Source organism: Echinops telfairi, unplaced genomic scaffold (genome assembly GCF_000313985.2).
Source record: "Echinops telfairi isolate 266 unplaced genomic scaffold, ASM31398v2 ScPeMD7_655;HRSCAF=1070, whole genome shotgun sequence".
Taxonomy (NCBI): domain Eukaryota; kingdom Metazoa; phylum Chordata; class Mammalia; order Afrosoricida; family Tenrecidae; genus Echinops; species Echinops telfairi.
In genome coordinates, this window is record NW_022104553.1 from 4,790,989 (window position 1) to 4,811,978 (window position 20,990).

The 20,990-nt window shown below is 39.6% G+C and overlaps 1 protein-coding gene across 1 annotated transcript in view; it reads left to right on the forward strand.

The window, feature by feature from the left end:
- The first annotated feature begins 2,379 nt into the window (after positions 1-2,379).
- The window catches only part of SNRNP48 (small nuclear ribonucleoprotein U11/U12 subunit 48), a 20,334-nt gene continuing 1,723 nt past the window's right edge, over positions 2,380-20,990 (forward strand). The window contains exons 1-8 of the mRNA XM_013007008.2: positions 2,380-2,535; positions 4,903-5,016; positions 5,280-5,340; positions 7,431-7,508; positions 11,401-11,589; positions 13,491-13,612; positions 18,598-18,686; positions 19,279-19,440. Coding sequence (XP_012862462.1) covers positions 2,380-2,535; positions 4,903-5,016; positions 5,280-5,340; positions 7,431-7,508; positions 11,401-11,589; positions 13,491-13,612; positions 18,598-18,686; positions 19,279-19,440 — 971 coding nt within the window. The remainder of the gene's footprint in view (positions 2,536-4,902; positions 5,017-5,279; positions 5,341-7,430; positions 7,509-11,400; positions 11,590-13,490; positions 13,613-18,597; positions 18,687-19,278; positions 19,441-20,990) is intronic.

The following is a 20,990-nucleotide window of genomic DNA, read 5'->3' on the forward strand; positions in this document are numbered from 1 at the left end:
AAGGTGTCTTCCCAAACCAGCCTGTGTGATCCCGAGGTGTCGAAGGGATGAGGAATCAGGCATCAAAGAACAAAAAAATCATAATGTGAATGAGTGGGAGTGGGGACTCAAAGCCCATCTTGTAGGCAACTGGACATCTCCTTACAGAAGGGTCATGAGCCAGTCAGGGGAAGAGACGAGCCAGTCAGGGTGCAGTGTAGCAACAATGAAACATACAACTTTCCTCTAATTCCTAAATGCTTCCTTACCCCCACTATCGTGATCCCAATTCTACCTTACAAATCTGGCTAGACCAGAGGATGTACACTGGTACAGATAGGAACTGGAAACACAGGGAATCCAGGGCAGATGATCCCTTCAGGACCAGTGGTGAGAGTAGTGATACTGGAGGGTGGAGGGAAGATGGTGTAGAAGGGGGAACCTATTATAATGATCTACATATAACCCCCCTCCCTGGGGGACGGAAACAGAAAAGTGGATGAAGGGAGACATCAGACAATGTAAGATATGACAAAAGAATAATTTATAAATTATCAAGGGTTCATGAGGGGCAGGGGAGCGGGGAGGCAGGGGGGGGAATGAGGAGCTGATGCCAGGGGCTTAGGTGGAGAGCAAATGTTTTGAGAATGATGAGGGTAATGTACACATGTGCTTTATACAATTGATATATGTATGGATTGTTATAAGAGTTGTATGAGCCCCCAATAAAATGATTTACAAAAAAAAAAAAGGTCTTCCATTGGGGACCAAATTTGGACAATTTGAGGTCCACCAAGAATTATAATAGAGAATAATATAAGGAATCTAAAAGTTTTAAATCAGTAATATGAGGAGGCTTCAAAGGTTTATGGAAAAATTCCATCACCTTTCATTTCCCACAAGCCTTTTAAAGGCCACTTGTACTAAAATACCCTTGGCTCCACAGTGAACCAAACAACACAGGAGAATGTAGTCGAGTTATTCATGGGACCTCAAGGGATTGTCTCTCATATTAAGTACCAATTATCAAAAGGAAAATGTGTGATTACAATGGCACTTTACTATCTGGTCAGTCAGCACTACTAATATCCAGAGAGAATTCCTGGGTTTCGTAACAGATAACGAGCAGAGCAACATTTTGGAGTCCATCCCGAAGTGCCTTAGGAAAAAGCCCTGGGGAGAGCTACTTCTTTTAAAAGCCATCATTAAAAGCCCCATGGAGCACTGCTCTAGTCTGACAACACACTATGAGTTGTCAGGAGGAGCAGGGTGATGGGTTTACCCCATTTCCTATGCAGGATTCTTGGGAAAATGCTTTAACTGAATTGAATCATGAGAGAGAAAAATAATCTGACAAATCCAGAATATGAAATAAACAACTGTCGACGGCCCTTTACAAAATTCAGTGACTTGAAAAAGAGAAGGATGGAGGAGACTTTTAGATGAAAAGATATAATAACCAAATATAGATCACAGCTTGGAAAAAAGACTGTAACTACTCTAAAAAGCATTTGGGGGACAATTAAGGAAGTCAATCTGAACTGTGTATTGCATGATATTTGAATCATGGCGTTGATGAGGAATATTGAATATACGTATCATGGACTGCCAGTAGAATACATTTTTCTTGGAAGTACACCCCGATGGCTCATTGGAAAGGACCATGATGAGACCTTATCTCACTGTGGACACCTGATTAGGAGAGACCCCTCCCTGGGAAACGGCATCATATTTGGTAGAGGGTCAATAGATGGACCCAGGGCTGCAACAATGGGCTCAAACATTTCAACTCTTTTGAGGATGGTGCACACGGGGCAGGAACCACTGAGGGCAACTAAGAACATTAGATGATATGATGGGGTAATGAATTTTCTTACGTTTGCTTACGCACTGTGCTATGCAGGAAAATATTCTTATTCTTAGGAGATGAATGTGGACTATCTGGGGGTGCCGTGTTTGCAGCTTACTTTGACACTACTTCGCAAAAATGAGTGGAGCTGTGTTTGTAGAGAGAAAACCAGCAACATGCTAATGAGTTAGAGGAAGGGGAGACAAACGCTCATGGTAGTTTTCTTCAAATTTTTTGTACTGGAAACATTTTTTTTTATATATAAGAGGGAGAAATACTTCAGAGAGTATTACTATCAGAATTCAGAGAGGCCAGGCGCAAGCGCATTTAGAAACACAAGAGATCCAGGACCAGAAGAGACCCAGACGCCTCTCCAAGTGACAGCCCCACGTCTCTCTCCGGACCCTTTGCCTGAGCGCCGCTCCGGTCACCCGGCGGCGCGGCCCCGCCCCGGTCACGTGGCGGCGCGGCCCCGCCCAAACACTCCCAGAGGCCCCCGCGCGCGGTTGGACTTCCGTCCGCCGCCTGCTTGCACTCCGCGCGTCTGGGCCATGGAGGACGGTGTCCTTCCGGTGGCGGAGCGGCGGCGGCTGCAGGAGGAGCTGAGCGACTTTGTGGAGAGCTGCTGCGCGACGCTGGAAGAGGTGACAGCGTCCTTGGGCTGGAACCTGAGTCAGCTGGACGCCGGCGAAGAGGCGGCGGCGGAGGTGAGGCGGCTGGGGGACCCTCATTGGGCCCTGGCCCATGGCACGGGGTGGCGCCGAGTGGTTTCCGAGACTTTGTTCAGGGGAGTGGAAAGCCCAGTCTGTCTCCCGCTGAGCGGCTGGTGGTTTTGAACTGCTGACCATGCGGAGCACAGCCCGACGCGTAACTACTACACCACCAGAGCTACCCTGTTTTCCCGAAAGTAAGACATCCCCCGGAAATAAGACCTACTGACAGCTTTGCCTCTCTCCGAAATATAAGACATCCCCCTGAAAATAAGGCCTCCCCGAAAATAAGGCCTCCCCAAGCTATGGTACCGAGCAGACAGGAAGTGCGAGGTCTCTTTTAATAAAACTAAATGTGTACCGTATTCTTCTTCATGGAAACATATAAGACATCCCCTGAAAATAGGACCTAACACATCTTTGGGAGCAAAAATTATAAGAACTGTCTTATTTTCGGGGAAACAGGATAAGTAAGAGAACGTACGATTGATTAATGTACAGGAAACTTGTTCTTGTAATTGCAAGTTTAGAGAACACTTTGACCTTAGTAGTGAAACCCTGGCAAAGCTTTATGCCTGTCACCTTGGTCATAGCTAATATACGGGCACACAAAATCGTTTGAAATCGTGTGCCCAAGGATGGGAATGTATAGAGAGATTATAAGTAGGGCCTTTGGAATCAGACTGCCCTGATTCATTTCCTGGGGTTGTCACGAAGAGATGTGTGACCTTTAGCAAGTTAATTAAACCTGTTTGTTGCGTAAACTTCAAAATAAGGTGGGGATGGTGATAATTGTATCATTGTGAGGATAGGATTAAGTAATGTAATACATGCGATAGCCTTAGAATCATGCTTGGCAGTTGTAATTCAAGAAGCTGTCGGCGAACATTGTGCCATTCACTACTCTGAACTGGGTTGCTTGAAGTCTGGGTTACTTACGTAAGGTACTTACTGTGCTCTTGCTAGATCTGAGAGAATTCAGAAGCAGTTGGTGAGGCCTTGGGTATTGCTTTTAAGATTGTAGGCTTGTCACTGTGCCTAAAGACTAGGATTGGAAACCAGGAAAAGTGTTAGTCATTTTAATTATGAACACTGATGTTTCATACCGCGTTAACGGATTTTTGAAAACTGTAGACAATCATAAGAGAGTCTGTGAAAGATCTGGATATTTGGTTTTTTCTTTTGGTGGCTGGGGGAAAGGAAGTGCTCCACTGTGGATGTCTCATGATCTCTGGACTTTATTCTGACTTTACCAAAGGTAGTTATTTCTCTCACATGCAAGTTTTTTAACTGGTTTCCACAAGCATTTAAAGTATTATATTCTGAGTGTGATGGATAATTTATTTTTTTAAAAATCTGCATCATTCTTTTAGAAAGGTGTTTGAAACTGAATTTGAAACTGAGTGGGGTCTGTTGTTTGGTCAACATCATAGCAACTTTGGATCCTTTAATTTAGCAAATATTTAAGTAAAACTTCCACATCCATTAGCTTGTGTAATATTCATAACAACCCTAAAGGTAGGTACTGTCAGTCACCTTTTCCAGATGATGACCGAAAAAAACACAGGCTATAATTTGCCCGTTACATGCAGTGATGGTTAGGATTGGGTCTTTACACACAGAATACACATGCCTTCCAGTTTGCCAACCTCTTCCTCTCCCCAGATGTATTTTTGAGCTATGCTTATTTTTTTTGTTGTTTTAGTAAATAGCACAGCCAGACAGCCTGGCTCTGGAGCCTGTGTGCTGACTTGCTGTGCTGTCGCTCTCAAATGTCTTGGTAAAATAGCAAAATTCTGATAGTTATTTAATCTGCTTCATAAGTTTTGCAAATTCAGTAGCTGCTGTTCAAAAGTGACTGTTTTTTAAAGTTCTGGGTAGTAATGCCCATACTGTGTACAAGAGGTCCAACCGAGCTAGTTCAGTTTCCCGCTAGAGTGTTTTAATATTGATGTGTGAAAAAGAAAAAAAAATTGATGTGTGGCGAACAGTAGTCACAGTTGTGGAGGTGGTGAGGAACATAGAAATCGGTTCTGGTAGGTGGTCTGGAGGAATATAGAAAGATAATCTATCATGTTGGCATATGATAAACCCCATGATGGCGTGGGGTTAGAAGTAGTGTAGTGCAAATTATTGTTGGCTGTGGTGGTACAGCAAAGGCATCCTGGACAATAGCTGATACCTAAAAATATGAGTAAAATTAACTCAGAGCAACTTCTGTAGAAGCCCAGAGACAAGGGGTGTGACCAGATCAGGACAGACATGTTTATGATAATAATTCTTTAAACTTTATAAATCATTTTCTTTTAGAGAGGTGTTTGAAACTGAATTGCAATGAGCTTTCCTTCTATTTGATTTTTGTAGGATGAAGTTGTGATCTGTCCATATGATTCCAATCATCATATGCCTAAGTCATCTTTAGTGAAGCACATGGTCTCGTGTAGATTGAGGAAACTGGACTATACCAAAGAAGAAGAGGTACTGTAAATATTCTGTACTATGCATATGTCATAGAATTCATGCATTGATGAGTTCACAGTATTTGGACGATATTATAATGTGAAGTTTTCTGACATAAAATAGCAACCAATTTGTAGGGTAGAACAGTTCTTGCCTAACTTCACAAATTATTGCAAGAAGTATTTAAATAATAGTAACCTTTTCTTAATGTCAATTTTAAAAATAGTCAATTATCTGATAATTAAGAATACTAAGTATTTTGTTTTTGGTTTTTTGTCTAGGGTGAAATGTATAGTCCTGAATTTTTCTATGAGAATATGAATGTGCCTTCTGTTACTTTAAGTAAGTATTTAGTTGTTAAATGACAATTTAAAAATAGTATAGTTGATGTTTTATTTCTGACTTATCAAAAGAAAGGGCTTTATAAACACACTTACATTAGAAAGGACGTTCTCTTAATACTTAAAGAAAATGTAGGGATAATTAATGTATAGGAACACATTCTCTTAATCTGCAATTTAAAGGCCACACTTATGAAATAGACAGTAAAATCCTGAAAAACTTTAAAAAGAAGGGCTAAAAAAAAAGAAGAAGGACTAGGCCTCCCTTGTTGGTCAGAACAAAAATAGGGACACGGTTTTAAGTTCAGGCTGAGGATGGAAGGAAGCATGTTCCAGATACTGAGTGCCAATAGAGCTCAAAAGCAGGGACTCTGACTAGAATCAGGCTACCCTGTTCCATTTCCTGCCTTTGTCATCAACAAATGTGTGGCCTTTAACAAATTAATTAATCTGTTTGTTGCTTCAGTTTCAGTGTAAAATGGGGTTGATGATAATAGATCTTGATGAAGATTTAATAATATTTAAGGGAGGGAGGCAAAAAAATGTTACTACAAAATCACAGAAACCTTTATTTAAAAACAAATATGAAAATAAGGAGCTGTTGCTTCTCATCATATCTTCCATCTAGGTCCGTATTCATCAGTAGGCAGTGTGTCCATCTCTAACCCTTCCTGTACAAATTCTGTGCTGTCATTTGTACCAAGACTACCCTTTGACACCTTCAAGGGACTCAAATCATGCTCCCTTTGTAAATGTCCCCTGAGTTCGAGGAACATGAAGAAGCCTGAGGGGGACAATCAGGGCGGTAGGGTGGATGGAGGTGTAAAGTTTCCCAACGCAATTGTCATAGGAGCAACTTTAACTTTTAAGCTGATCTATATGCCTTGAATTTCACCAGCCCAGCGAGTCCCACTGTTGTGTTTGGACTCGACCCTGCAGGTCTTCGTGGTATTTCTAAGAGGCCTCCCCAGTAATGATTTGCTCCATAAGGAAAGGTCAGATCTTTGAGCTAGCTGATTCTCGCAATGCCTTTGGCACCCATCAACCCAAAAGCTTGCTGAGGCAAGATTTGCTTAAAATTGAAAATGCCATACCATGTGAGATCCCAACTTTGGTAGCTCTTGCCATCAATGAAAATTTTATGGTCTTCCACCAGTTTTCTTTCTTTGTTCATCTTTGAGGTCTTCTCATCCATCCATAAAGCATTTGATCCACCTAAATGCTTTTTTATATGGAGTAACATTCTCATAAACTTATTGCAAAGCTTCATTGATTTGGGAAGATTTCCACTTGAATTTCGTTGAAATTTTTATTTTAAGAACACCAATTCCCTGACTTCAAAATCTGTCTCCCCACCCCGGGCACATGAAGAGACATTTTAAGCATATTTGGTTTGGAATAAACCTGTGCATGTGTGACTTGAAATACTTTAAAATTTATCCTTGGGTGTGATATGCTTTGAATAGTACCCAATACTTAGTTGACATTAAGAAACTAGTTCTTAAAAGGGGAACTGATTACAGGGATCTACATATTCCTCTCGGCGGGGGGTGACCACAGAAAAGTGGGTGAAGGGAGACGTCGGACAGTGTAAGATATGACAAAATAATAATTTATAGTTATCAAGGGTTCATGAGGGAGGGAGGAAGGGGGGAAAATGAGGAGCTGATGCCAGGGGCTTAGGTGGAGAGCAAACGTCTTGAGAATGATGAGGGTAACGAATGTACAGATGTCCTTTACACAATTTATGTATGTATGGATTATGATAAAGAGTTGTATGAGCCCCCAATAAAATGATTTAAGAAAAAGAAGAAGAAACTAGTTCTTATTGGTTGCTAAAATTTGTAGAAGCTACTATTGCTTGCCTAGTTAGAGTGCTTCCTGAACTGCTTGTAATCTTAATATACCATAGCTAGATGTGAAAAAGTTCTGCTTTCAGAGGTAATAGGCAGGGGACTGGGTGTTTTTTGTTTGTTTTTCTTCTTAAGATTGTAGGTTCGTGGATGTTCCCAAAGAGCTTGGATTGGAAAATGAGTAAAGGTGTCAATAATTTAATTGTGATCACTGGTGTGTATGGATTTTTTTCCCCAGATAAAGAAACACAATTACAAATAATTAAACAAGCTAGAAGTACAGATGGAAAAGATGGAGATTGTTCTTCTAATCAAAGTAAGTGATGGCATTGTGTGAATTAATTGTTGAAGCTAATTATGTTTTCTACACAAACACAAGTTACCGACTTCAGAAAAATCTTGTATAAACCTGGGGAAAGTTGGTTCTGACATTTAACATTGGGCTAAGCTGCTTGGCGTTAATTTCATTTGGTAGATATTTCCATCTTAAAGAATCCAGACTCTCCTGGGACTCTGTTGTAGCCAGGGGCTTCACTTAGTAGGTGAAACTTTAAAAGTGAGCGAATAGATAAATCCCATTGAGTGAGACTCCCTTGCCAGATCTTCCCTCTCGTTGAGATACTGTGTACCAGGAGAGGCTAAGCCTAGAAGAAATCAGGACCACAGCTCCTTTCAGAGGATTGCCCGTGATGTTGAGTTTCTCATATCCTGGGTCTTGAACTCCTCTGGGAATATGGTGTATGCTAGGAATGCACTTCTCAAAAACAAACAAACAGAAAACATTACTGTAATTGCAGAGGGTTTGTGAGGTGTCTTTTTTTTTTTGGTTATTTTTCATGCCCAGTTTTGAAACTGGGATTAGATTTTCTACCTGGGACTTATTTTAGCGGAGATTAGGTTGGGATTTTCAGCATGTGCAATTAAGGCAACTGGAAAAGAACTTAATCCATAAAAAGAAGTAGAAGCATGGAAGTAAATGAGCAGAGTAGAAGTAAACAAGTAGAGGTCAGATTTCCGAATTTGAGAAGAACATAAAGCTACAGCATGGCCGGTCTATGTTCAAAGGATTCCTGAATTGTCTGCTGTGAACCTTTTGTCTTAGGTGCTTTGTTGAGACATACCTAGTCCCTCATCACTTATTTTTGTCTAGAGTTTATTGGCTTTTTACAATAACCAGAAACACTTCCTGTATTTCCTATTTAGAAGCTCCTGGTTTTTTGCCTGTCAGCTAACTCAAGGGGTTTTGTTTTGGTTTTGATTTTTTTCTCAAGTAGAAATTCAATTTTTCCTATTGTTGATTCCTGACCTTTTGTCAGCCCATTATCATTCCTCTTCAGAAAAAAACTTATTTAAAAGCAGAGTTTAATTTTTTTTATATGAACTCCTCTGCACTGAGTTATTTGAGACTTTATTAGAAATTCTGCATTAGTGAAATCTGTGGATGGATATTTCTTTGATTGCACCTATTTTAAAGACATAAATTAGCTGTCTGGTGTGGCCTTGTGTAGATGAGCTTTATCAACATGAAACTGTCGGTTGTTTAGAGGAAGAAAACACGTGGAAGCTAAACTATCCCTAGTTCAAAATTTGGTAGCTATTATTATTTAAGTGAATAAATATATAGAAAAGAATATTAAGGATGGGTAAGGATTTTATATATGTGAGTAATTTAGAAAAATGCCCTACGTTTTTACCTGTATGATTGATTAGTAAGGTAAATTCCAATACTGAACTTAGTTCTCAGCAGAAGCAAAGAATTACTTTATATAGTTCTTTCAGTTGATAGAGGGACTTTTATTCCATTTTGAACTTTTATACTATCATAAGTTAAGATTTAATTGCTAAGAATTCTGTAACCCTCTTTAAAATTATTTTTTTCATACTGGGTAGAGTTTTAATTTCTAAGCCAGTGGTTCTCAGCCTTCCTAATGCTGCGACCCTTTAATACAGGTCCTCATATTGTGGTGACCTCAAACTCTGAAATTATTTTCGTTGCTACTTCATGACTGTAATTTTGCTATAGTTATGAATCGGGCGACCCCTGTGAAAGGGTCGTTTGACCCCCAAACAGGGTGCAATGCATAGGTTGAGAACCACTGTTCTAAGCGGATTATATTTGTGACCTGCTTATGTCTTACACATTTTTAAGCCTTTTGCTCCAGGGCAAGGAGCGCTGGTGCTGCTGTGGGTATGTGTTGGACTGCTAATCTCCAGGTTGGCAGTTCAAACCTACCAGTCTCTCCACAGAAGAACATGAGGCAATCACTTCCCATGAGATTTATGGTTATAGAAACCCCAAGGAGCAGTTCTGTACTAGGGTTGCTGTGAATTGGAATCAAATTGACTAACGTGGAAATTGTTGCTACATGTCCCATTCAATTAATATTGTTTGTTATGCACTAAAATGTAAGTTGTTTATTTTAATAAAATTATATGTATTTTTCATTTTATCAGCCATGTCAGGTCTAAACTCTTTATAGAATTCTCAGTCCGTTAGCTTTTGTGAAGACTTACATAACTAGAGGGTTACAGAATTACTATGATTATAGCAATTCCGTTGTGCCTCTAAATCATAAAGAAACTTGAGTTTTGAGAATTTACATTCAGTGTAAATGTAAGCTTATTTAATTGTATTTATCCATGCCTGTGTTTTGAATGTAGTTTGTTTAATTTTTCTTCTACTTCTTCTTTTTCAGTAATTGGGGTGAGTATAAGAGGAATTAGGAACCTGAATGTTCTCCTTATTTAAAGATATGCAGTATCCTTTTTACAAATGATATCCTTTTAAAAGTATTACTCAACTTTCTAAACTTCATTTTAATAGCTGTTGTAGTATTATAACCTTAATTTGGAATTTTGGTTGAGTTTAAAGGAATTCAAGTATCTTTATAAGGAAATTTAAAATAAATCAAACCACCAAAATTTGTTAGGGAGGAAATTAACAAAGTGTTTTAACACCTATCTACGTTAAAGGACTTTTCCTAGTGCCTGCCAGAAGTAGAGTGAAATTTATTGACTTGAAATGGGGTCTCTTCATCCCACTAACTCTGAGCCCTTGCCTACTACTGATAGCTACCTGTTGTTCCTCAGTGTAATGTGCCTCTGAAATCATAGGCAGTCTAACATATCCCTTTCGAGTTGTAGTGCTGAGTTTCCCAGTGTGCTCTTACTCAAATTCTTTTTTCCCCTTCTCCTTACTAAGATGTTAATGAGGTTAGACTTTACCAAATGTAAGTATTTGGGAAGAGTGCTGATTTTGCAGTGTTCTGTGAACTTTTTAGTGCGTCAGGGTAACCTAGCAGACAGTAGAGGATGCCTTGAGTAGTTCCTGTTTTACTGTGTACATTGCTACATAATGGAGTCTATTTAGAATTGTGTTAAATTGATTTATTCACAGTTAAAAGAATTTTTGGCTTTTTTTTTTTTTTTTTTTTTTGAGAAACTTTGAATCTCAAAACAAAAGTTTTCTTCGGTATTTAATACATCATATCCAGGTATTGTATATACTTTTCTTCATTAATGAGCAGGTTTGAAAAAGTTCTGTGAGTGCCTGTTGGGGGTCGGAGGGGGCCACTGCTGTCCACTTTCAGCTAATTTGGTTAAATTAATATCATTCCTCAGGTAATTGAAAATAAGTTATTTTCAAATGAATCTATTTCTCTAATCTGAGAAAATTTGAAGATTTTTACCACTTAAAAATTGTTTCTGGCCCTGATCTCTAAGCCAGGGCACAAATGAGGGAAGTGTTTTAATATTGAAAATTAAGTTTGATGTTTCATACTAGATTTTCACAATTCATTTTGGGAAGAGACTCTAATATGTTCTAACTATTGAAAGCAAAAATGTTCAGCTTTTATGGAGAAGATCTTCTGAACGTAAACCAATATCCAATTTTGTAATGTGGATGGCCTTCTTTGAAATGATCACCCAGGTGGATTAATTCTCAGCAAGCCTACTCTCGTGGTGCCTCTCTTAACACTGCTGGGAAGACTAGCAAGCCTCCATGGGACAGCCTTTCTTTGATATGTAGTATTCAGGATAGAGTGGTCTTTTACCATTTATCTCATAGAGTGATCTTTCTCTTTAGAGATTACTATGACAAGAATGATTTGTTAGTATTTTATTATAGCATGTTTAAAAACTCAGTAGATTATACCTTCACAGAGCTTCATGTACTGTTCATTTTTGTGGTTTTATTTCTACTTTAGGAATTTATTCTTCAGTGCCTGTTGAAGTTCCTCTGAATCATAAACGGTTTGTTTGTGATCTAACTCAAGCTGATCGCCGTGCCATCTATGATTTTGTAGTCGAAGAAACGAAGAAGAAGCAGTCCAGTTCTCAGATCACTGAGAATGACAGTGATCTTTTTGTAGACTTGGCCGCTAAAGTCAATCAAGGTTTGAGATGAATATTCAGCTTTACGTTTCTCAATTATCTTTCTAGCTTTTGAGTTATTACAATTATTTAATTGTCAAGCCACTTTTCATAACAAATTGAAATTGGGCGCTTTTGCATCATCTGATATTCATACTTTTATTAAGCTATTTATTTGGTGCATAAAATTTTGATCCCAGACCCCTACCAAGCATATCTTCCTTCTGTAAGAATATTATTTACAGTTGGATTGTTACTTTAAGCTATATACTTAAATACCATTATATTCAACCGAAGACCAGCCAGACAATCAACTCTTTGGACTCCCCATCCATGAACCCACCATCTGCAGGACAGTGTTGGGGAAATGCTTTTGTAAAGATTGACAGCCTTGGGGCAGTTCTGCCTTGTCATGTATGTGCCCTTTGAGTCGGCATTGACATGAGGATAGCAGGTTTTCCTTGTTGCTTGGTTTTATAGCCAAAGAAAAGGAATGATACAACACTATAAAAGGGAACTTTAAAAAGTTCTTGCTAAAATAGAGTGAAAAGATAAAAAATAAAGAGTATAAACTTTATTTCTCAACATGCTTCATCAAGTTCAAGGCACTTTCATTATCATGCTCAGCCTTCATTTGGGTTTCAGTAATTCTTCTCAGTTACATTGCCCGTGATCAAGCCCTACCAGACCTCTCACACCCTCCCGCCATCGATTTTGGATCACTTGTTGTCCTGTTATCCCTGGGTTTATTAAGACCCACATCCTTTCCCCTGCCTCCCCCTCTCCCATGTGCCCCCACCCCCCAAACGTTGATCATTTTCTCCTCCAGATTGTTTTTCCTTCCCATCTTACCTAGATAGACCTGCAGAGATAATAATATGCACAAAAACAAGACAGAGCAAAACAAAGCAACAAAAGAAAAAACAAACTAACGAGAAAAAAGAAAAACCTATAAATAGTTCAAAGTATGTTTGTTGATCTTTAGGAGTGTTTTCCAGTCGAGTCTAATTGGGGCACCATGTCCTGGCCCCAAAGTCTATTTTTGGAACTTCCTCAGGAGTTCGTTTTTCTGCTCCCCTTGCTGTTCTGTTGCACACCCTAATGCTTCGCCTCGGTGTGGTGGGGTCAGATCGGGCACAATTCCTGCACTGTCTCCAGTGCTGTCCCACATCGCGCTGTGGGTCAGTGAGGGAAGTCGTGTCTCGTAGCGGGGCAGGCCCTATGGTCCTCTCTGTGCATTGGATGCTCTGAGCAGGTATATCGTCCTCAGGGCTGGGTGGGCCAGGATGTGCTCTCTCTCCTTCCCCTTCGTTTGCACCCGTGTGCTCTGATCAGACATGTCCCTCTCCCTGAGCTGCAGCTTCAGTGCTGTCCTCTAAAGTGAATTCTCCTGGGGGAAGAGGGGGTTGTCCACGTAGTTGGCATTGGGTATAGACTTTTATCTTTATCATCTCTTCCCGTCTAAAAATGAGTTATCCATTTGTAAATGGCTGGTTTCTTTGGGTCACTATCCTTTTAAATTTTTTGTAGAGCAGTGATGAATTCAATCTTCCATCGAAGTCCCACCATAAACTTAGAATGTTTGTTCTTGCTTCAATTTTACCAGAATTGATTTTGTTATTTTCAAACTGATGTCTCATCCTTAGTGCATCAAACTAGACCCTGTTCACATATGTACAACAAGTTATTTTATAAAGTAAAATTTTAAAAATGAGTTTATTTTGGTGCAAATTTTTTTGGAAAACTCTAGTCTTCACAATATTTCCCATGAACGTTTTGAAGACTTCTAGTATAACACCAATATTGTAGACTGTTTAGAATGTTTCATGTACTTTATCGAAACATAGGATGATAGTGTTACTACCTGCTAATTAGGAACAATTGAAAAGCTCTTACAGATATAACAATTTTATTCCTTTTCTAGATAATAGTCGAAAATGTCCAAAATCTTACCTTGAAATCCTGGCAGAAGTGAGAGATTATAAAAGAAGACGCCAGTCCTATAGAGCTAAGAATGTTCACATAACCAAGAAATCATACACTGAGGTGAGTGTGCTATCTTGGAGAACTTTGTGGAGAAGAAGAATTTGACTTTTCCAAGCCTGTTCTGTGGATTTATGACATTCATTGGAGGTTTTCTGAACATGTCTTAAGCGTGGCCATATTTGATTTCTGTTTATCAGTTTCAGACCCACTCTTAGGAAAACATTTGTCAGGGTACAAAAACCTATGTAAAAAAGTTTATTATTTTGAGAAAGCCAAATTGCATCATGATGAGAGGATAGGTTTTAGCATTTACAGAGCTGGGCTTGACATTTGGTTCTGTGATTTGTCACAGTCTCTTTTACTTGTGTAAGATACCTGAGCACACATAAGATTCCTTTTTTGTTTTATAGTGATAGTGCAAGAGTTTCAGGGGTGTTATAAGAATACGTTTTTAAAGTTTTTTAAAGCTACATTAAAATCATGCACAAATTGCTCAATAAATATTAGCTATGTTTTTTTCTTTGCAAAATTTTTAAGTATTCTTTTATGTACTCTATTAAGATATTTGGTCATAGCGTAAATTGCTTGTACCTTAATCTCTTAGTATATATCTAGACTTATTTTCACATGGCATTTGATGATAGTTGGGAAATTGTTTCCTCACTGAATTCCTGATTGTCCCCAGAGTACATCATCTAGGATTTCAAACACCTTCTATAACCTGGCTTCATTTTGCCAACCACTTTCATTAGTTTTTAATTTTAGCAGTTGTGCCTTTTAAATTACATTTCGACTACATATCTTTGTTCTTACCTCCATTCCTCAATACATGTTGTTTTCTCACCTGAAATACTTTGGTGTGGCCATTGTAAATATTAATGAGCCTCAGGTCTGTTTCCCTTGCCTCTGATGTGTTTATTACACACATGCTCAGTGCTGCATAACTGTGATTCATTCCATGCTGCTCTTCTCCAGCTAGCATGTCTGTTTCAGGCTTCTCTGCTGGTTCAGCTCTGGGCTGTGTGATACCACCTTTCGATTCTTCCTGTCCCTCAAGTACTTGGTGGTTTGTCAAGTATTTCTTTTGGGGCTCAAAACCTTGTAGTCAAATTTAAATATCATAGTGTTCTTTACAATTTTTAAATTAACTCTTTGTTATGGAAATTCATAAATACTAAAAAGTGGATGGACTGGTATAATGAACCCTTTTGTACCCATCACCTGCCTTCCAGTTAGCAGCATACTAGCCTGTCTGGTTTTACCTGTATTTGCGCTCACTGTGCACTGTTTCCCATCTTGATCATTTTAGAAGCCAAACCCAGGTAACTTCTCAGTCGTAATCCCTTCAGTATTTAGCATCTTTTAATGCTTTGCCCTGTCTGTATTGTTGTTAGGTGCCAACTCATTTCTGATTCATAGATCAGCAAAACACTGCCCAGTTCTGAGCCATCCTCACAATTGTCTTTATGTTTGAGCCCATTAATACAGCCACTGTGTCAGTCCATCTTGTTGAAGGTCTTCGCCTTTTTACTACCTCGTTACTTTACCAAGCATGATGCCCTTCTCCAGAACTGGTCTCTCCTGGCAACATGTCCAAAGTATGTGAGACAAAGTCTGGCCATCCTTCCTCTAAGGAGCACTCCAGCCGTACTTCTTCCTAGACAGACGTGTTTGTTCCTTTTACTTTCAGCTTCATTCATTAGCAACACCACAATTCAAACACATCCATTCTTCTTCAGTCTGCCTTTTCAGTGTCCAGCTTTCACATGCAGATGAGGTGACTGAAAATGCTGTGGCTTAGGTCAGGTGCACTTTAGTCCTCAAAGTAACATTCTTGCTTTCCAGCATTTTAAAAAGGTCTGGTGTATCCAATTTACTCAATGTGGCCATGGTTTTTTCCAGTTCCACTCTTGTGTTGCAGAGATGTCCTGGGTATTTCTTGGTTTGCTCAGAACTTTGACAAATATCCAGTAAGTACTGATATCAAGTGCATATAAAGGAGTCGTGGTTGGTGCAGATCATAAGCCTGTTGCTAGTTAGCCAATAGCTTGGGGGCTTGCATCCACCCAGAGGTAGGTGCCTCCAAAGAAAGGGCTTGTGATCTGCTTTCAAGGCCACAGCCGTGAAAACCTCATGGGGTGTAGTTTTGCTCTGCAACACGTGGGGCCACTAAGAATCAGAATTTGCTCCATGACAACTGGCATTTTTAAGGAGGCATGCAAAGGTAAATGACACACAGGACCACCTCCCTCTTCAAGGAGTTTTTTAAGTTTCAAAAGTGAAACAGACCTTAGAAAATAGATGGTGTTAAGTGAAAGAGGTGAACTATTTAAGTGCTGTGGGAGGAGGGAGATTCCAAAGATGAGATTGGTATAGGCTTCCTAGAGAACAGAGCATTTGAAGCAGAGGGACAAGCAGGCCTGGGTAAAGGCATACCTGTTAAGTGATGGTTTCTTGTGTGATAGACCCTGGCTAGGTAAGCTCAGGGGAAACAGTATCCAGTAGAATGCAGGTAGGGAGCTCACAGTCTACACGTGCTAGGGCTGGGATTTGAGTTCTGTTGTCTGTCCTTTATGCCACTCCCTTGATACAGGACTTTGTGAAGTGTCTTTGGTATTCAACAGGAGAATAAATTAAGGGATAAGTAGTACAGAAGAGTTTTCCAGGCGGGTTGACATTCCTAAAAGTATGTAACAGTGTAGGTCTGATGAGCTATAGTGAGAGATAAAGCTGAGATCAACTACAAGTTGTTAGAATTATGGAGGCTTTAGGATATTACATTAAGGAGTTTGCATGTTATTGGTATTTTACTTAGGAAGTTATAGAAAGTTTTTTGAGCAAAGAAGAAATGAAGTCAGACCTAAACTGACATTCTGAGATCATTTTTTCTTTGTCCTCCTTTCCTTTCTTTCATTCTTTCTTTAATTCTTAAAATATTTACTGGTTAGGCACTAAGAAAGCATAAATGTATATTTTAGTGGTCAACCATGTGTTGCTGGCATGGGAAAGTGGGAAAGAAAAAAAGACTCAGGGTGCTACAGGTAAGGGATTGTAGACTAGTTGGAATGTATCTTATGAATTAACTGGGGTGCTTCAGATTTTGTCTGTCATCTCTTTGGCTTAATTATTAGTTTTATTTTTAAAAATTATGCTTAGTTTTGTTTAAAAATATACTTTTAGATTATTTCAAATTTATAGATAAAATGCGCAAAACCATAAGTAATATAATACAAAAAGAGACCTGGTGCCCTTTCTGTAAGTCCCCTCTTATTGATATATTGCCTTGTGTGTGCTTATATATTCTCATTCAGTTTCTCTCTGTACATATTTTTTCTGAATTATTGAAGGTCAAGCTATCTATTTTAAATATAAATACTTAGTATATATTTCCTGAGATATATAACTATGGTGCTGTTATCAGCATTAGTCAATTTAACACTGATATGGTTCTTTAATCTACGATTCTTACTCCAGTTTGACTGCACACATGGTCCATAGTCTATTGCATTGTAACTTTTACTAAATTCTTGACTACCTGCTAACAACCATTTTGTCTAGCTCCCTCCTGTTACTTTGTAGAACAGCTTTTTCTTTTCTTTTTAAAATAATTTTATTGGGGGCTCATACAACTCATCACAGTCCATACATCCATCCATTGTGTCAAGCACATTTGTACATTTGTTGCCATCATCATTCTCAAAACATGTGCTTTCTACTTGAGCCCTTGGTATCAGCTCCTCATTTCCCCCCTCCCTTCCTGACCTCCCTCCCTCATGAACCTTTGATATTTCATAAATTTTTATTATTTTGTCATGTCGTCCGCTGTCCAATGTCTCCTTTCACCCATTTTCTGTTGTCCGTCCCCTAGGGAAGGGGTTATATGTAGATCCTTGTGATCATTTTCTACTCCACCTTCCCCTTACTCTCCTGGATCGGTACTCTCAATAATGGCCCTGAGGGGTTTATCCATCCTGGATTCCCTGTTTCTAATTCTTATTTGTACCAGTGTACATCCTCTGGTTTAACCAGATTTGTAAGGTAGAACGGGGATCATGATGGTGGGGGGGAGGAAACATTAAAGAACTAGAGGAAAATTGTATGTTTCATCATCGCTACACTGCATCCTGACTGGCTCCTCTCCTCCCCGTAACCCTTCTGTAAGGGATGTCCAGTTGCCTACAGATGGGCTTTGGGTCTCCACTCCGCGCTCCCCCACATTCACAATGATTTGATTTTTTGTTCTTTAATGCCTGATTCCTGATCCCTTTGACACCTCATGATCACAATGGCTGGTGTGCTTCTTCCATGTGGGCTTTGTTGCTTCTGAGCTAGATGGCTGCTTGTTTATCTTCAGGCCTTTTTTTAAAACCCCAGACGCTATATCTTTTGATAACCGGGCACCATCAGTTTTCTTTACATTTGCTTATGTGCTCATTTGTCTTCAATGTTTGTGTAAGGCGCAATGTCCATCTGCTACCTTAATACTCAACCTATAAATATATGCACATAGATCTATTTCCCCATTGTCATATATAAATACACTTACATATGTACATGGCTGTTTTTATACCTCTATAAATGTCCTTTGCCTCCTAGTTTTTTCTTCTGTTTCCTTTTACTTTCCTCTTGTCCCACTGTCATGCTCAGCCTTCATTTAGGTTTAAGTAATTCCTCTCGGTTACATTGCCTTTGGTCAAGCCCTACCAGGCCTCCTACAACCTCCTCACCATCGATTTTGGATCACTTGTTCTCTTGTTCCTGAGTTTGTTAACACCCACTTCCTTTCCCCCGGCCTCCCCCTCTCCCATGTCCCCCCGGAACCGTTGGTCCCATTGTTTTCTCCTCCAGATTGTTTATCCTGCCTGTCTTATCTAGATAGACCTGCAGAGATAATAATATGCACAAAAGACCAAGACAGAGCAAAACAAAGCAACAAAAGAAAACAAAACAACAATAACAAAACGAATGACAGAAAAAAGAAAAGCTTGTAAACTAGTTGTAGAACAACTTTCTTAATCTGAAATTCTGTGCTTACCTCTCTTTAGGTGATCCGGGATGTGATCAATGTGCACATGGAAGAACTCAGTAATCAGTGGCAAGACGAGCAGGAAAAAGCAGAGGATGGTGCTATGAAGTATGACCTTCTTTCTTCGTGAAAAGGCTCTCTTTCCAGCCTTTTTTATATCAGCATTTTTAAGACCATCAACACTGATTTTCCAAAATGCTATTGCTTATTGTTGTACTTGCTCAGGAATATTACCTAAGAGCTGCTTCATGACATTACCCTTTGACAGTTTTTTGAGGGGGGAAGTGGGAGGCAGCCATATAAGGAAGAGACTCCGTGAGCTAGCACAGAAAAGCTGTCACCATGACTGACTGGCCTTTTCTACGGGATGTAAGACTGTGTATCACATTAGACCTACTTGTCATTGGTACAGAGTCCCTGGGTGGTACAAATGGTTAACTGTGCTCAGCTGCTAACAGAAAGGTTGGAGGGTAGCATTCACCCTAGAGGCACCTCAGAAGAAAAGGCTGGCAATCTGCTTCCACAAATAGGAGTTATTGACAACCATATGGACCACTCTGATACACAGGGGAGAGTCACCTTGATAGTAGCTGGCTTATTGGTCCGAGAAGGAATGTTAAACAGTCTGTGTGTGTGTTTGTGCCCATATGAGAAACCAACGGATAAAACCGACTGGCTAAAGCTACTTTCTGTCCTTTAGGAAGGAAGACAGGCGCTCAGCTTCAGTAGATTCATGGCAGTCTGGTGGAAGCTATTTGGATGCTGAATGTTCAAGACGTAGAAGAGATCGGAGTAGGAGTCCACGCAAACGAAAGAGAAGTAAAGATCGGGATAGAAACTTGGACTCGAGAAGGAAGGAGAGGTAAGCCTGACATTGCATTTTCCAGTGTTGCATTCTCAGGGGGACAAGAGCGGATGCTTTGGTGCTAAAATACATTGAGGAAATAGATTATAAGAGTAAGTTAAGTAGACTAAATACTCCAGGAGGGTTCTTTGGATTCACCATACTTCAGTCGAAGTAACCGTACCTCTGATGACATTGTTGTCTGTGTGCGTGCTTGGTTTTAATTTAATTTTTTGTAGGTCTAAGAGAATTAATGGTACGGCAAAAGCATATGCTTAGATCCTGTCTGATTCCTCCTTCCTTCCTCTCTCTTTTGTTGGGTCCTCTATTAAACGATGTACAGGGTCATAGAGAAGATTCATTCTTTAATAGCCGTTTTATCCTTAGTAATAGCATCACTGGTTAAAAAGTATGAACTCCGAGGAGGTAAGAACCAATACAGAAAGGATACATCTTAGTCAGTTAAGGTTTATTCTTTATGTCTAGCTGTTTCTGGACATCACGTCTTCTGTCTCTCGAATTTATCAGGTCTATATTGAACTTATTTTTATTTTCTCAATCTCTTTCTGTTTTCCCAGCCTTGCTATCCTGATTATTGAGTTGACCACCCATCTGGTCTCCTGAGCCCCAAACTAAGGAGTCATTGTAGATATTCCTTTCTTCTTGCCATCTGATCAGTTCCTCCTTGCTGCCCGTTTTACGTGAGGACGTGTGCCTCTTTATCTCCCCTGTCTGCCTGGAAATGATCACAGTTCCTCAATTGTTGTGCCTGTTTTGAAGCTTGTCTAATAGGAGCTTAGATGTGATATAATGATCAAATACAATGTAACTCTCAGATTGTGCTCTTTCACTTCTTGTGTCTAACATCTCTAATCAATCCGTAGCAGTCCTCCTTGGGTGGTACATAACAAACTCATTTTTTTTAACTGAAATGTGGGAGACTTGAATCTACCAGAGAGAGGTGTCTCAGGAGAAAGGCCTGCCTATGTACTTCTATGAAATCAGCCCATGAAACCCCTTGAAGCATAACTCTGCTCTCACGCTTCCAGTGCTCTAGAGCATATACCATTGAGTTGATGCCAGCTCATAGCAAACTTCTAGGACAGGGTAGAATTGCCGTGACGCGTCTGAGACTGTGACTTAAAGGAATAGAAAGCCCCCGTCTTTCTCCTGTGGAGCAGCTGGCGGTTCTGAACTGCTGACCTTGCAGTTAGTAGCCCAGCACATAACTACTACCCCAGGACTCTATAGCGAAGATTGAACTTAGATATCCACTCGGAAGTGGAATAAATCCTAAGGATTTGAGGTGGGAGCCAGAAAAAGGACATCAGACAAACTCTGAATTCTGTATATGACTTTAATATTCTGTTTTGAAATGAACTCCCTGATTCTCAGTCATGCCATATATTCAGTCATAGATTCCATAAAAACTCCAAAGTACAATTTTGAAAAAAAAATTTCATATCTATTTTAGTTTGCCTGTTTAATAATTCACTTACTTTTAAAAAATCATTTTATTGGGGGCTTGTACAATTCTTATCACAATCCATACATACATCCATTGTGTC